This window comes from Schistocerca nitens, chromosome 5, assembly GCF_023898315.1.
Source record: "Schistocerca nitens isolate TAMUIC-IGC-003100 chromosome 5, iqSchNite1.1, whole genome shotgun sequence".
Lineage (NCBI taxonomy): Eukaryota > Metazoa > Arthropoda > Insecta > Orthoptera > Acrididae > Schistocerca > Schistocerca nitens.
Window position 1 is genome coordinate 865,385,356 of NC_064618.1, and position 14,104 is coordinate 865,399,459.

The 14,104-nt window shown below is 41.6% G+C and overlaps 1 protein-coding gene across 2 annotated transcripts in view; it reads right to left on the minus strand.

Annotated features, from left to right (window-relative positions):
- LOC126259344 (uncharacterized) overlaps nt 1-14,104 on the minus strand; it is a 152,458-nt gene that overhangs the window by 90,359 nt on the left and 47,995 nt on the right. For both annotated transcript variants that reach the window (XM_049956054.1, XM_049956055.1), the window contains exon 7: nt 497-665. In XM_049956054.1, the coding sequence (XP_049812011.1) occupies nt 497-665 (169 nt within the window). The remainder of the gene's footprint in view (nt 1-496; nt 666-14,104) is intronic.

Genomic DNA, 14,104 nt, shown 5'->3' on the forward strand with positions numbered 1-14,104 from the left:
TAGAGAACAAATATGACTGCTGGTGCATCTACTGTAGCTTTGTCAATTATTAATAGTATCGTGTCTAAAACAGATATAAGGGGCAGATGGTGCTGTAAGACACAGCCAAGAGACCACTCTGTTCACTGTATAGTTCTGAAGTTATTAGAGAAGTATAACAGGAAGAATAATTTCATTGAGCAGCGGTCACAAAATAATTCTGAGAATGTGCCTTCGTTCACCGTAAGTGAAGTCATTATTCAGGCTAATCTGTGTTATATGTAATTACGTAATAACACAAAAGTTCTAAATTATGACACCTAAAATAACTATCCTTTATCTAAAAACACAATGACTTACACGTGTTTCTCTCTTTCAAGTACTATTTATCAATGAAAGTATATTTCCATAGTCAATGTCTGAATAGTTAGCGGACATTGCAAATTAAAGTTTTATATGAAATAGTAGAGCTCAGGTTTCAACAAACAACATATTTTTTTCAGGAAATGAAACAAACCTTGAGTAAACTGGCGGCTCTGACTGAGTGATGTATAGTGATGTGGTGCATGCCCTCGGTTGCACAGTAACATCATCATAATTCAATTGCTGCACAGAAGAAGTTGTGTCTTCCGAAGATGAAGCAGAACTATTTGGAAAATCATGCAACTGCTCTGTACTGGAACTTTCTGGGGAAAAAAAGAGACATGACATGGCTACATTCTCCTCCTTTTAGTAACTGGAACAGCACAAGAAAAAACTAAACCTTCAGAATATAAATTCTTACAAAAGTATATTTTCTAAAAATAGTTATCTTAATTACACAGTTTTTAATGAAAAATATATGGTTCTGTAACTAATGTCAATGTAAGCTCAGGTAACTTCACTGTGCTTTACAAAATTACAAGCAGCAATATATACTGGGTGGTTATAATCAAATTTTCCCTATTTAACATGCTATAACATGGAAACTAATTACCATACAAGTACCAAACTTGGTAGCATTAATGTCAAGGACACGAGGAAGAGAAATAATGCAGAATCAATTCAATTGAAACACGTTTATTGTACTTCTCGGTACATCATACCATTATCTACCTGTACCATTACTGCTACACAAGGGGCCCAATATGGCGCCCATCAGTGTCCACAAGTCTGAAAGCGCAGAATTGCATTCTGCACAGCAGAACGAAGTATGTCTGTAGGTATGCTGGCTACCTCTCTTGGTATGACGCACTTCAGATCAGCAGATGTGTGAATGTTCCCCGCGTGAACCGTGTCCTTCAGGTAGCCCCAAACCAAAAATCACAGGGAGTGAGATCAGGTGATTGTGCCAGCCAAGCATATGGAAATGATTGGCTGAGAACTCGATCGTTTCCAAATGTGTTTAGGAGAAGCAGGTGACACGAGTGATGTGCGGTGGGACCCCATCTTGAGTGAAAACTGTTCAGTTCAATGCGTTTCTCTTCTACAGGGCGGGTACGACATGCTGGTGAAGCATATTGCAGTAATGCTGGCCAGTCACACTGCACTTCTTTGTTTCTTGAATGTCAACCTGTTCAAAAAAGAATGGGCCAATGATGAACATAGCCGTGAAGCCACACCATACGGTGACATGTCCACCATACAGAGGAACTTCATGCACAGTGACTGGAGGTGAAGATCCCCATACTCGGCAATTCAGTGTGTTCACGTCACCTGTCAGAGAAAAATGAACTTTGTCTGTCCATAGGATGGTCCAGGGCCAGATCTCGTCAACTCCAATCCTTGTGAGAAAGTGGAGGGCGAAGTCGACACATCTCTGTGTGTCCTGTAGTGGAAGCTGCTGTGTGATATGGATCTTGTACAATACCATTTGAGAATGGCTCCAAGCACCTTCCATAGAGTGGACCACAGGATGTTCAACTGTCATGACACAGCAAGTGCACTGCCTGATAATAGGGAATTGCGTGCAGTGCTGTCTGGCATAGCAACAACGGTTTCATCAACCACCTGTGGAACAACCAGTCAATGGCCTCTCCTCATTAATTCATGAATAATCCACTGATAATTTGTATTTCCTTATGAATCCAAATGTGACCAATGCCCCAAAGATGTTACTAAAACATGAATGACTATGTATACAGGAATGGCTACGTTCATTAAAAACTTTCAAAAGGACATGCTTTTCTTATGTGCTTTAATCTTTGGTTCCTTTTTTATTTTCCGTACCCTGACCTCTTCCCTTTTCTTCACACACATACAGACTTTTGCACATAAGCATGTGACAATGTGTGATAATGATAAGTCAGTTTGGTTGTATGATGGCATGGGACAATGTGTGATAATGTTAAGTCAGTTTGGGTACACGACAGCACAGTCTGTAGCTTCTAAACTAAAATTCAATGGGACAGGTGTGGATAAAGATCACAACATTAGTAAAATGTGAACTGCAAAGAAACCATAAAGAATACCCTGGGGCACTCCCCCACCCCCCTCCACACACTGAAAACAACATTGTACGATCTAAAACTTGCAGTAAAAAGGGAAGTGTAAAGATTAAACTAATACAGCAGATAGCTGTGGCTAGCTGATTGCTGGATAAAAGAGGTGAGCCAGCCACTCTGCATTGTATTAAAATCTTCAACCTAAAAACTACCACCAGAGTCCACCCATCTCACACAACTTCAATAGCTTGATCACACTTGTCTCATCATTAGCTAAAACAGAGGGCAGATCTCTTAGAGTATGCCACACAAGTTATTTTCAAGCCACAGACATCACAGTCTGGGGGGTCCTCTCACAGGAGATAAGAGCCATGCATTAAGAAATGTTGCCCAATTTGGAGACAGGTCAGGGCCCGTTCATTCCGCTAGAGCAACCGGTATGACGAATGTTTCGGCGAGACAGTTGGCTTCACCAACTGCAGTTTATTCTCTATCACTGCCAGCCACTCCTACAATTGCATGGATCTCCAACTCACCTGGGAAATGACATTCTGCAGGGGCACAGCACATTATGTATTATCACATTCCCTTGTAGGCCTCCTAAATAACCTCGCTTCTTTATTTTCCCAAATTCACATAGGCCCTGATACCAAAGAGAATAACACCTACTTCCCCTGCCGCTGCAGTAACTGGACCACTTTCTCTGCTGGGTACATGTGCTGCAACAACTGTTGAGTACTAATGGAACTGGAGCATATGAGAAACTGTTTACTCTGAGGATGCCTGATCTGGTAAAGTGCCTTCAGTATCACACGGAGCTCTGCGCTAAATACAGTACATTCACGGGTGAGGTGAATCCTGAAGTCAGGGAACGCTAAGGAACAACCATGGGAATCCTTTTTGTTTGGATTAATCAGTGTACACAACTTTAAAACTACGATACCCACCTTAAATGTTGAAAAACATGACTGAAATGTAATATCCAGAGAGGAACAATTCTTATAATTTAATTTAACTGGATAGATGAAAAATCTAATCACCAACTGGCAGGAGGAGATCACACATATAAAAAAATGGTTTTACTTATGCAAGCTTTCGGAGCCAGTGCCTACTTCTTCCAGCAGAAGGATTGAAGGGGAAGGAAGAGGGGTGAAGGGAGAGGAACTGGAGAGCTTTAGGAAAAGGAGTAGAGTTCGGAAAAGTCACCCAGAACCCAAGATCGGGTGAGACTTACCGGACGGGATGAGACGGACAGCGTACCTTTCAACTATCTTGGAGAACGCAGAATGGATGCTTCTTCAGCAATGTGGTGGATAATTTGGATAATAAGATCCACTCATTCGCAGATGCTGTCTGGGATCCAAACATTATAATCTAGCTGTAAAGTATCCAGGCTGCCCCACTGAACACACATCACAACGGCTTTCTATCAGGCAACATTCTGTCAGGCAAGTGAATCCAGATGAGGAAGTGATCACCTGAATAAAAGTCATTTACCACTTCCCACACTGAGTGGCATTTGCAAGGGCCAGATAGCATACTGAGAGACTGAAACCAGTCTCAATTGCTCTACTGCTGGAGCAAGTGGTTGCAGAGCCCTGAAGCACATTGTGTGCATTACAATCACCACAGAGGACGGAGAGATGGGGGTGGCAGCTGAGTAAAGAGTCACAGAGAGCCTCTTCATCTACATCTATCACTCATGGAGGGGCAAGTAGACTGAATGATGCACATGCCCTGATACAGTGATTGTTTGCAGACCAGTTGTGAGGGAGAGATGCAAGGAGTAATATGCATTGTTTACGAACATTGCCACTATTCCTTTAGCTCTCTCTCCATTAAGGTCCTCCTTTTTATGGAAAATGTACCTATGTAGCTCAGGAGCATAAGAGAATTTAAAATGTGGCTCCTGAAGATAGAGATACATTAGTCTACGCAGAGCTAATAGATGTAGTGCTTTAACATGTGTCATGAACCCATTTCAATTTCACTGAATTAGGGAAGCCATCTTAATAATGTGGTTTTCCTCTGTCTTTCTCCCATTGTTCCTTTGTGGTGGAGAGAGAGTCTGCAGCAGGGGAGAGAGGTCGTTACTTGAGGAACTTATCAGTTTCTTCAGGCAGACATCAAAGTCCATAATATCGATAAAATGGTCAAAATCTGGTCCATCAGACAGGACCAAGGTCGCACTGTCTGATGGTTTTGGACCTGATCATTTTGGCCTGTTGGTTTTTCTCATAAACTAGGATTTTGGGGATGATGGCAAGGCCATTATAACAGAAATATTTTGCTGGATTTCTTCTACTGTCTGCCATTGGGGCCATTCTCCTTTCTGACATTAGTTTTGGCAACCAATATTTTAGACACATGAAGGGTTGGTTGTTGGACTAACAGTGCGGGCTTGTGGCTGTATGTAAAAATGTAGTTTGACCTGTTCTGCTCAGTTGTCAAAGTCTGGTTATCAACACTAGTCTTCTGTACAGGCTGCTTCAACGCTGAAGCAAACAACTTCATGAAAGAGCCTGGCTGTGTGATCTTATACACCTTCTTTGTATCAGAATAGGAGATGTGATGAATGACTTTAATCCCCTGTACTTCCTTATCTTCTGCAAAGATAAGCATTCCCTGCTTCAAACTGGATGTACTTGGTAGCAATTGGCACACATGGATGGGGCAGCACATTGAATACCTACTTTGTAGGCAGCGGAGCTGTACCTTCCACATGTAGCCTGACTGTTACAGCCAATGGCAGTGTGACCAAAGAATTGAAACATAAAGCAGCACACTGGATTAGGTACATAGGGTCTAACTTTCGGCTGGAGAAAGCCTGCGCAATAAACTCAGGCAACTTTACTAAAATCTGATTTCTGTAGCTCACCATCAACTCTATTCATGAAATTCTGTACTTCAGTGACACATTCACTTTCCCATTCCTGATGGAGTTTTGTGGTATCTCTTTCCATAACATCCCAACAGATCACAGCTTCTTTACAACAACTTAGCCCAGGGTGACACTCACTGGAGATAGCATATTCACCAATTAGTTTGGTATTTACAACTTGTTCACTTAGGTAGCCCTCAGCGTAGCAATGCAAGACCTCTTGATAGAATTATGTTGCTCTGCATGCCCCTCTACAAATTCATAGATGTAAAAAGGTGATAATTTTTCAAAGGAATCTGCTATATATTTAACAACAATAAATGCATTATCTACTGTAGAATGTGGTTTTGTACTATTACTGTTCTCTCTTACATCCACAGACATTGCAGTCAGATTAGCCACATGAGGTCTCTCTGGAATCCGCCTACGAATACTACCCAATGGACTACCCGAAACACTGTGAGTACAAGACGGTGATTTAGGCTTCATGGGATCTGGGTAGTTAAGGCAAGATTCCCATTCCGTGTGACACGACATTCCACTGCCATATCATAACATGGTTGCTAGAGCGTGACCTGAGCTTAAAGTTACAGAGGACTGGCGGTGCTCACCAGAACCCAGTTACAGAAACCCACGTACGTCAAGCCCATAACCAGCAAAGGAATGCTGGGCTCCCTTTTATAATGATCAGACCCTGTGTGTGTGTGTGTGTGTGTGTGTGTGTGTGTGCACACGCTTAGGGGAGGGGGGGGGGGTGTCATGTGCATGCGTGCACATGGAGCTTAATCAAAAATACAACACCTGCGGCAAACATTACGCACCAGCAAGTGATGATCAGATCACAACTTAATCATATACAACTTTATGCCTCCCCCCGATCAACCATGGATCTTGCTGCTGGTGGGGATGCTTGCGTGCCTCAGCAATACAGATAGCCGTACTGTATCTGCAAACGCAATGGAGGGGTATCTTTTGAGAGGCCAGACAAACGTTCCTGAAGAGTGACAGCTACCTTTTCAACAGTTGCATGGGCAACAGTCTGGATGATTGACTGATCTGGCATTGTTAACATCAACCAAAATGTCCTTGCTGTGCTGGTGCTGTGAACGACCAGACACAAGGGGAAACTACGAGCGTATTTTTCCTGAGGGCACGCAGAGTTACTGTATGGTTAGATGATGATGGCATCCTCTTGCATAAAATATTCCAGAAGTAAAAGCGTCCCCTATTCAGATCTCTGGGCAAGGACTACACAGGAAGATGTCATCAGGATAAACCAAAACGTGTTTTACACATCAGAATATGGACTGTTGGATTCCTTAATTGAGCAAGTAGGTTAGAAAATTTAAAGATGGAAATGAATATGTTAAATTAGATAAAGTGATAATTAGTGAAGTTCAGTGGCAGGTGTAACAATACTACTGGTCAGGTGAATACAGGGTTATAAACACAAAATCAAATAGGGGTAATTCAGGAGTTGGTTTAATTATGAACTAGAAAATAGGAATGCGGGTAAGCTACTGTGAATAGCATAGTAAACACATTGTTATAGCCTAGACAGAAAAGAAGCCCACACTCACCACAGCAGTACAAGTTTATATGCCAAATACCTTCGCATATGAAGAAGATATTGAAGAAACGTATCATGAGATAAAAGAAATTATTCACATAGTTCAGGGAGACAAAAATTTAGAAGTGATGAGGGACTGCAATTTGATAGTAGGAAAAGGAAGAGAAGGAAAAGGAAAGGAATGAAAGAGGAAGCCACCTGGTGTAAGTTTGCACACAGCATAATCTGAGTCATGAAATAAAGCTGTCCACGTGGAAGAGACCTAGTGACACCAGGGGTTTCACACTGATTATATAACAGTAAGACAGGGATTTCAGAAGAAGATTTTAAATTGTAAGACATTTCCAGGTGTAGATGTGAACTCTTGACAACAATGTACTGGTTATAAACTATAGATTAAAACAGAAAAAATTGCAAAAAGGTAGTAAATTAAGAAGATGGAACATGGATAAGTTGAAAGAACCAGAGACTGTTGAGAGTTTCAAAGGGAGTATTAGTCGACGGTTGACGACAAGAATGGGAAAGGAATACAGTACAGGACAAATGGGTAGTTACAGAAATGAAATAATGAAGGCAGCAGATGATCAAATATGTAAAAAGACAAGACCCAGTACAAATCCTCAGGTAACGCAGATGGTTTGAATCTGACCTACGAAAGATGAAAATATAAAAATGCAGTACACCAAGCAGGCAAAAGGGTATATAAATGTCTAAAAAAGGAGATTGGCAGGAAGTGCACAATGGCTAAGTAGGGATGGCTAGAGGACAAATGTAAGGGCTCAAATGCATACATCACTAGAAGAAAGATTGACACTGCTTAGAGGAAAATTAAAGAGGGCTTCAGAGAAAAGAGAGGCAGTTCTATGGATATCAAGAGCTCAGATGGAAAACCAGTCCTAATCAAAGAAGGGAAAGCTAATAGGAGTAGATGGAGGGTCTATACAAGGGAGATGTATTTGATGGCACTGTAATAGTAATGGAAGAGAACATAGATGGAAGACATGATCTGCTAGAAGAATTTTCAAGAACAATGAAAGACCTTAAGTCAAAAGATAGCCCCAGGAGTAGATAACATTCCATCTGAACTACTGACAACTTTGGGAGAGCCAGCCATGACAAAATACTTCCATCTGGCGTGCAAGATGTGTGTGAAAGGTGAAACACCCTCAGATTTCAAGAACAAGATGATAATTGCAATTCCACAGAAAGCAGGTGCAATAAAGTGTGAATATTACTGAACTATTAGTTTAATAAATCACAACTGTAAAATACTAATACGGATTCTTTGAAGAAGAATGAAAAAAACTGGTAGAAGCTAACCATGGGGAAGATCAGTTTGGATTCCGGAGAAATGTAACAACATGTGAGACAATACTGACCTTAAAACTTATCTTAGAAGGAGACAGCTTCTGACAATGTTGACTGAAATATTCTCTTTGAAATTCTGAAGGTAGTAGGGGTTAAATACAGGGCGTGAAAGGTTATTTACAACTTTTACAGAAACCAGATGGCAGCTATAACGGTCGAAGGGCATGAAAGGGAAGTGAGTGAGACAGAGTTGTAGCCTATCCCCAATTTTATTCAATCCGCACACTGATGAAGCAGTAAAGGAAACCAAAGAAAAATTTAGAGTAGGAATTAAAGCCCAGAGAGAAGAAATAAACACTTTAAGGTTTGCTATGACATTGTAATTCTGTCAGTAATTCTGTCATAGACAGAAAAGGACTTAAAGAGCAGTTGAACGGAATGGACACTTGTCTTGAAAGGAAGATAAAGAAGATACTTAAAAGTACTAGACGAGTTTTGCTATTTGGGCAGCAAAAGAACTGACTATCATTGAACTAGAGAGGATATAAAATGTAGACTGGCAATGGCAAGAAACATGTTTCTGAAGAAGAGAAATTTGACAACACTGAATACAGATTTAGGTATTATGAAGTATTTTCTGAAAGTATTTCTATGGAGTGTAGCCATGTATGCAAGCGAAACATGCACAATAAACAGTTTAGACAAGAACAGAATAGAATAGAAGCTTTTGAAATGTGGTGCTACAGAAGAATGCTGAAGATTAGATGGGTAGATCATGTTACTAATTGGTTCCAGTCATTCCACCAGGAAGGAGGTACACGGCTTGTGTTGTCTGCAGTTCAACCATGCCTAGACAGTCAATACCGCTGTTCAATCACATCTGCAATCTTACTTTGTCCCAGGAAGGGCTCTGAACAAGGGAAGTGTCCAGGCGTCTCGGAGTGAACCACAGTCATGTTGTTCAGACATGGAGGAGATACAGAGACACAGGAACTGTTGATGACATGCCTCGCTCAGGCCGCCCAAGGGCTACTACTGCAGTGGGCGACTGCTACCTACGGATTATGGCTCGGAGGAATCCTGACAGCAATGCTACCATGTTGAACAATGCTTTTAGTGCAGCCACAGGACGGTGCGTTGCAACTCAAACTGTGCGCAATAGGCTCATGATGCGCAACTTCACTCCCAAGGTCCATCTTTGCAACCACGACACCATGCAGTGCAGTACAGATGGGCCCAACAACATGCTGAACGGACCGCTCAGGATTAGCATCACGTTCTCTTCACTGGTGAGTGTCGCAATTGCCTTCAACCAGACAATCGTTGGAGACGTGTTTGGAGGCAACCCAGTCAGGCTGAACACCTTAGACACACTGTCCAGCAAGTGCAGCAAGGTGTAGGTTCCCTGCTGTTTTGGGGTGGCATTAGGTGGGGGCCGACGTATGCCACTGGTGGTCATAGAAGGCACCGTAACAGCTGTACGATAAGTAAATGCCGTCCTCCGACCGATAGTGCAACCATATCAGCAGCATACTGGCGAGGCACTTGTCTTCATAGACAGTTCGCACCCTCATTGTGCACATCTTTTGAATGACTTCCTTCAGGATAGTGACATCACTCAACTAGAGTGGTCAGTATGTTCTCCAGACATGAACCCTATCGAACATGCCTGGGATAGGTTGAAAAGGACAGTTTATGGATGAAGTGACCCACCAACCACTCTGAGGGATCCACGCCAAATCGCCATTGAGGAGTGGGACAATCTGGACTGACGGTGCCTTGATGAACTTGTGGATAGTACGCCACGACGAATACAGGCATGCATCAATGCAAGAGGGTGGGCTACTGGGTATTAGAGGTACTGGTGTGTACAGCAGTCTGGACCACCACCTCTGAAGGTCTCGCTGTATGGTGGTACAACAGGCAATGTGTGGTTTTCATGCGCAATAAAAAGGGCAGAAATGATGTTTATGTTAATCTCTATTCCAATTTTATGTACAGGTTCCAGAACTCTCAGAACCGACGTGATGAAAAACCTTTTTTTGATGTGTGTACATAACTATGTAATTCAAGTGCTAGGGAGTTATTAAGAACAAATTAAGCACAAGCATGTTTATTTTCATGATAAAGACGTTGGCTGATGTCACAGCAACACAGCGAGAGAAAAGGGTGACAGAAACATCACTGGTAAGCACAGTGGAGTTCAGGAGGCGAATGGGGCAAATGGGCTTTGGTGTTGCTCTCTCAAATGTAAGAAATAAGCACTGTGTTTTTCTCAAACAGAGCCAGAGTGTATGAAGTAATTGGTGAATAGGTTTTGCAATTTTATAACTGTGAATAAAAGTTTGATTGGGCTGTGGTACTGACAGAGGCCTAGAGGAACGAAGTTCATTCAACAAAGCTTATTGTGTGCAACCACAGGGATGCTGTCAGACATGATTAAGTCAGCTGCTGTGATTTTTTCTGCTGCTTTAACTCTCATTCGAGGTCAAGCAGCACTCAAATACAAGCTGTTGCTTATGGTCACCACTATTCTATGTCATTACTTTCGAAAAGATCCTGGCCTTGTTACAGAAGACCTGCATGGCAAAAAGACAATTATCCTTGTAAAAGTACAATTGGGATTAGCCTAATTGGGGTAAAATTCATTACAAATTTGTACTTGATGGGCAGTTGTACCAGTGGCATAAGCATCACACAGAGGGGCATAACCGTACGTCTACCATCATAGTGGACTCTGAATTGTACAAGAGTTGTGGTGTTTGTAAGAAGATTTTATAGAGGCCTATGTGCCTCAATAATACACTTCATTTTTTCTGTGTACTTCATTTATACCAGAACTTTTGTTAGTTTCTTCAGAAGTGTTAAACCTTCACTTTCACGCATTAGTCTTACGCTTTTGTAGAGAGACAAAATTCACATGGTGATGAACAACCCACAAGTGACTTGCTTGTTTTTAGACAACAAGGAGGAGTAGGGCAATTTCCATCAGAGGGCAGAGCGAGATCCAAAGTTACAAACTGACTGAACAAATGTAATTTGCAAAATTAATATTCAAACCAAGACAGGTAATATTATGTTCTAGTAAATTAAGTTCACAGAATTGTTACACAGTTATAAAAGCAAGCATTTTGTTGCAATTTAAAAATTTGGAATATGGCGCAATACAACAGTGCTCGCACTGTGTTTTCCTTGAGGGTAAGCAGATAACATAAAAGCTCAATTGAATTAACACGATCACTGACAATTGGCAATTGGCAATGCACAGTGATGGGCTGTGGGGACAACACTGCAAGCAACTTTGTGACTGACTGTTGGTGCACTCAGTAGTTACACTTACATAGTAAACGAAGAAGTGCATTAACATAGTGTTGTTGTTGCTGTATCCACTGGCAGTGCATTTGAAGTGATAGAGATGGGTATGTATTCTGATACTGAAATTACATGGTTGACAACTCAATAACAGACTGTATAAGACAAATATAGTAATGGAAAGACCTTAATGAAATACAAATAACTCAAGGAACAAAGGTAACAATTCACTGAAAAGCTGAGGCACTGAGCTGCCAATATGCATATTAACAATGGTTTTATTCAAAAAGACTGATAACCTCGTTAGGTTTTGAACATATTCTTCTACGGAGCCATAGAGTGCATATACAGCAGAGTCACACTAATCCGAACCCCAGTAATCCGAATGTTCGGTTAATCTGAACATGAAAAATGTTAGTCTAAGTATGGATAACTGTGCGGTAAACTGCTGTACATACACACTATTTTAATTTACATAGTACAGTAAACGTGTATTAGAAAAAATTGGCAAGAAAACGTTAAGTTTAAACAATGCATAACAATGAAAGAAAAGCTGTCAAACTTACTAAAATACAGCAGACATTTTATCCCTACTTTTTAGATGACAAAATCTCAGCCACTGTTTTTTGGCGTAATGAAGACAGTCTGTTATATGACGCATAGTTGTGCCATCATCTCATAAACATCAAATTAACAGGTGTAGCAGTGGGCTGTTGCTCCAAATAACGTAACGCGAGATCAAGGTCTTCTGCTGCATCACTGTGTGGCACCAGCTCTCCTTTGTCGCTTTCAGGCTCATTGTCACTTCCGTCACAGCAGTCCCCTTCTTCCTGGTCTTGAGTCACAGCAGCAACTAAATCAGCGTCAGTGAGGTTCTCCACACACACCTCATCCGCTGCCATCCACTCACCTACGTCTCCTTCACTAGCTTCTTCACATCCAGGGATTGTCTGTATCATCTGTAGTAGATTTTCCTCTTCATTTTCAACTAGGTTGTCCTGAAATTCGAGAGATGTCCACAGTTTTCTCCACATTACTCTCAGAGTATTTTCTGAAATATTCTGCCATGCCTCAGGGACCCAATAAACAACATCCTTCACATTGGTCTTTTTTTATTTTGTCCACTAAAGGAATGCTATCATCTTGGATCAGCATTCTTAAAAATTGTTTTCTATAAATCAGTTTTAATGTCTGCAGTACACCCTGGTCCATCGGCTGTAGAGGTGGTGTAATTCACCACAATTTCTCCATCACATAATTCCTCAGTGCTGGGGTGAGATGGTGCATTATCAATCAAAAGGATTGCACGGAGAGACAAATGATTTCCCTTAGAAAGCCATCGAATAGAGGGAACAAATTGGCCATGAAACCATGCTTTTTTCTGGTTGCGATAATATATGGGCAGGGACTTCATGTTGCAGTTTTGAAAAGCTCTGGGCCTAGCAGATTTGCCGATCAGCAATAAAGGCAGCTTGTGATTACCAGCAGTGTAGCTGCACGCTAATAAAGTCACACGATCTTTGCACATTTTAAAACCAGGTTTTTTGTTGGCAATGCCTTAAAATTAAGGCCAGTCTTGTCAGTATTATAAAGTGGTTGGGGAAAATACTTTCCCTCTCTATCATTTTTTCGAACTCACCGAAGTATTCCTTCGTCGCATCACGGTCAGAAGAAAGCTTCTCTCCAGTAACTGTTAGCTGACGGATTCCATGACGTTTTTTGAATCTGTCCAACCAACCCATACTCGCACTAAAAGACTCATCACCATTCATTAACTTGTTCAGGTAAACAGCTTTCTCCTGAACCAGTGCTCCACTCAAAGGAGTTCCCCTTTCTCTTTCCTGCGTAAACCAAAGGAAAAAGAGCTTCATCCACTTTATCGTACTGGGACTGTTTCAAAGTCTGCCGAATTTTGAGTGTTTTTCCCGAAGACGTTCCACAGGACTGTTCCAAGCTGCACTCAGTTCTTCTTCTAATCACAAATGGTTGCTTTACCAACACCCAGTTCTGTTGCCAGTTTAGATACATTCTCACCATTGTCTATCTGCTTCAAAGCATTCAGTTTTTCTTTGAGAGTTAACGTTGTACATTTCTGTTTACTCATGACAAAAATACGTACACCACTACAACTGAACAAATACAATGGAAGTGTTATGCATGCCAGCAATTGATAACTAACATAACCAAGTGCTTTGCGAGCCAACTCGCAGTGCACTGACCTCAGATACTACAAAGGTCTCAACAATGCACAACTAAAAGGGCAGGGAGTGAGAGTGAGCCATTGTTCCCATTTGTTATCATGGTGTACCTATTTATCTGCATGGTATATGTCATTTTAGAAACTCGTCGCCGTAATTCCGGCTAATCCGAACAAATTGGTAATTCGAACAAGGTCTGGTCCCAATTAGTTTGGATCAATAGGACTCTAATGTACATCTGTATGGCTGAATTGTACTGGCTGAGTACAATACGAAAGCACTGCAGTTGACTGGGGAGAGAGGTTATGCAAGGTGGAGTTGGTTAGGTGAGGTAAGAAAGGAGGTGGGGATTGCGAGAGAGGGTTTGGTGAGGACAGACGCCACCTGGGAGGGAGAGACAGCCGGCACATGGGATTTGAATGTGGTGCCAGTG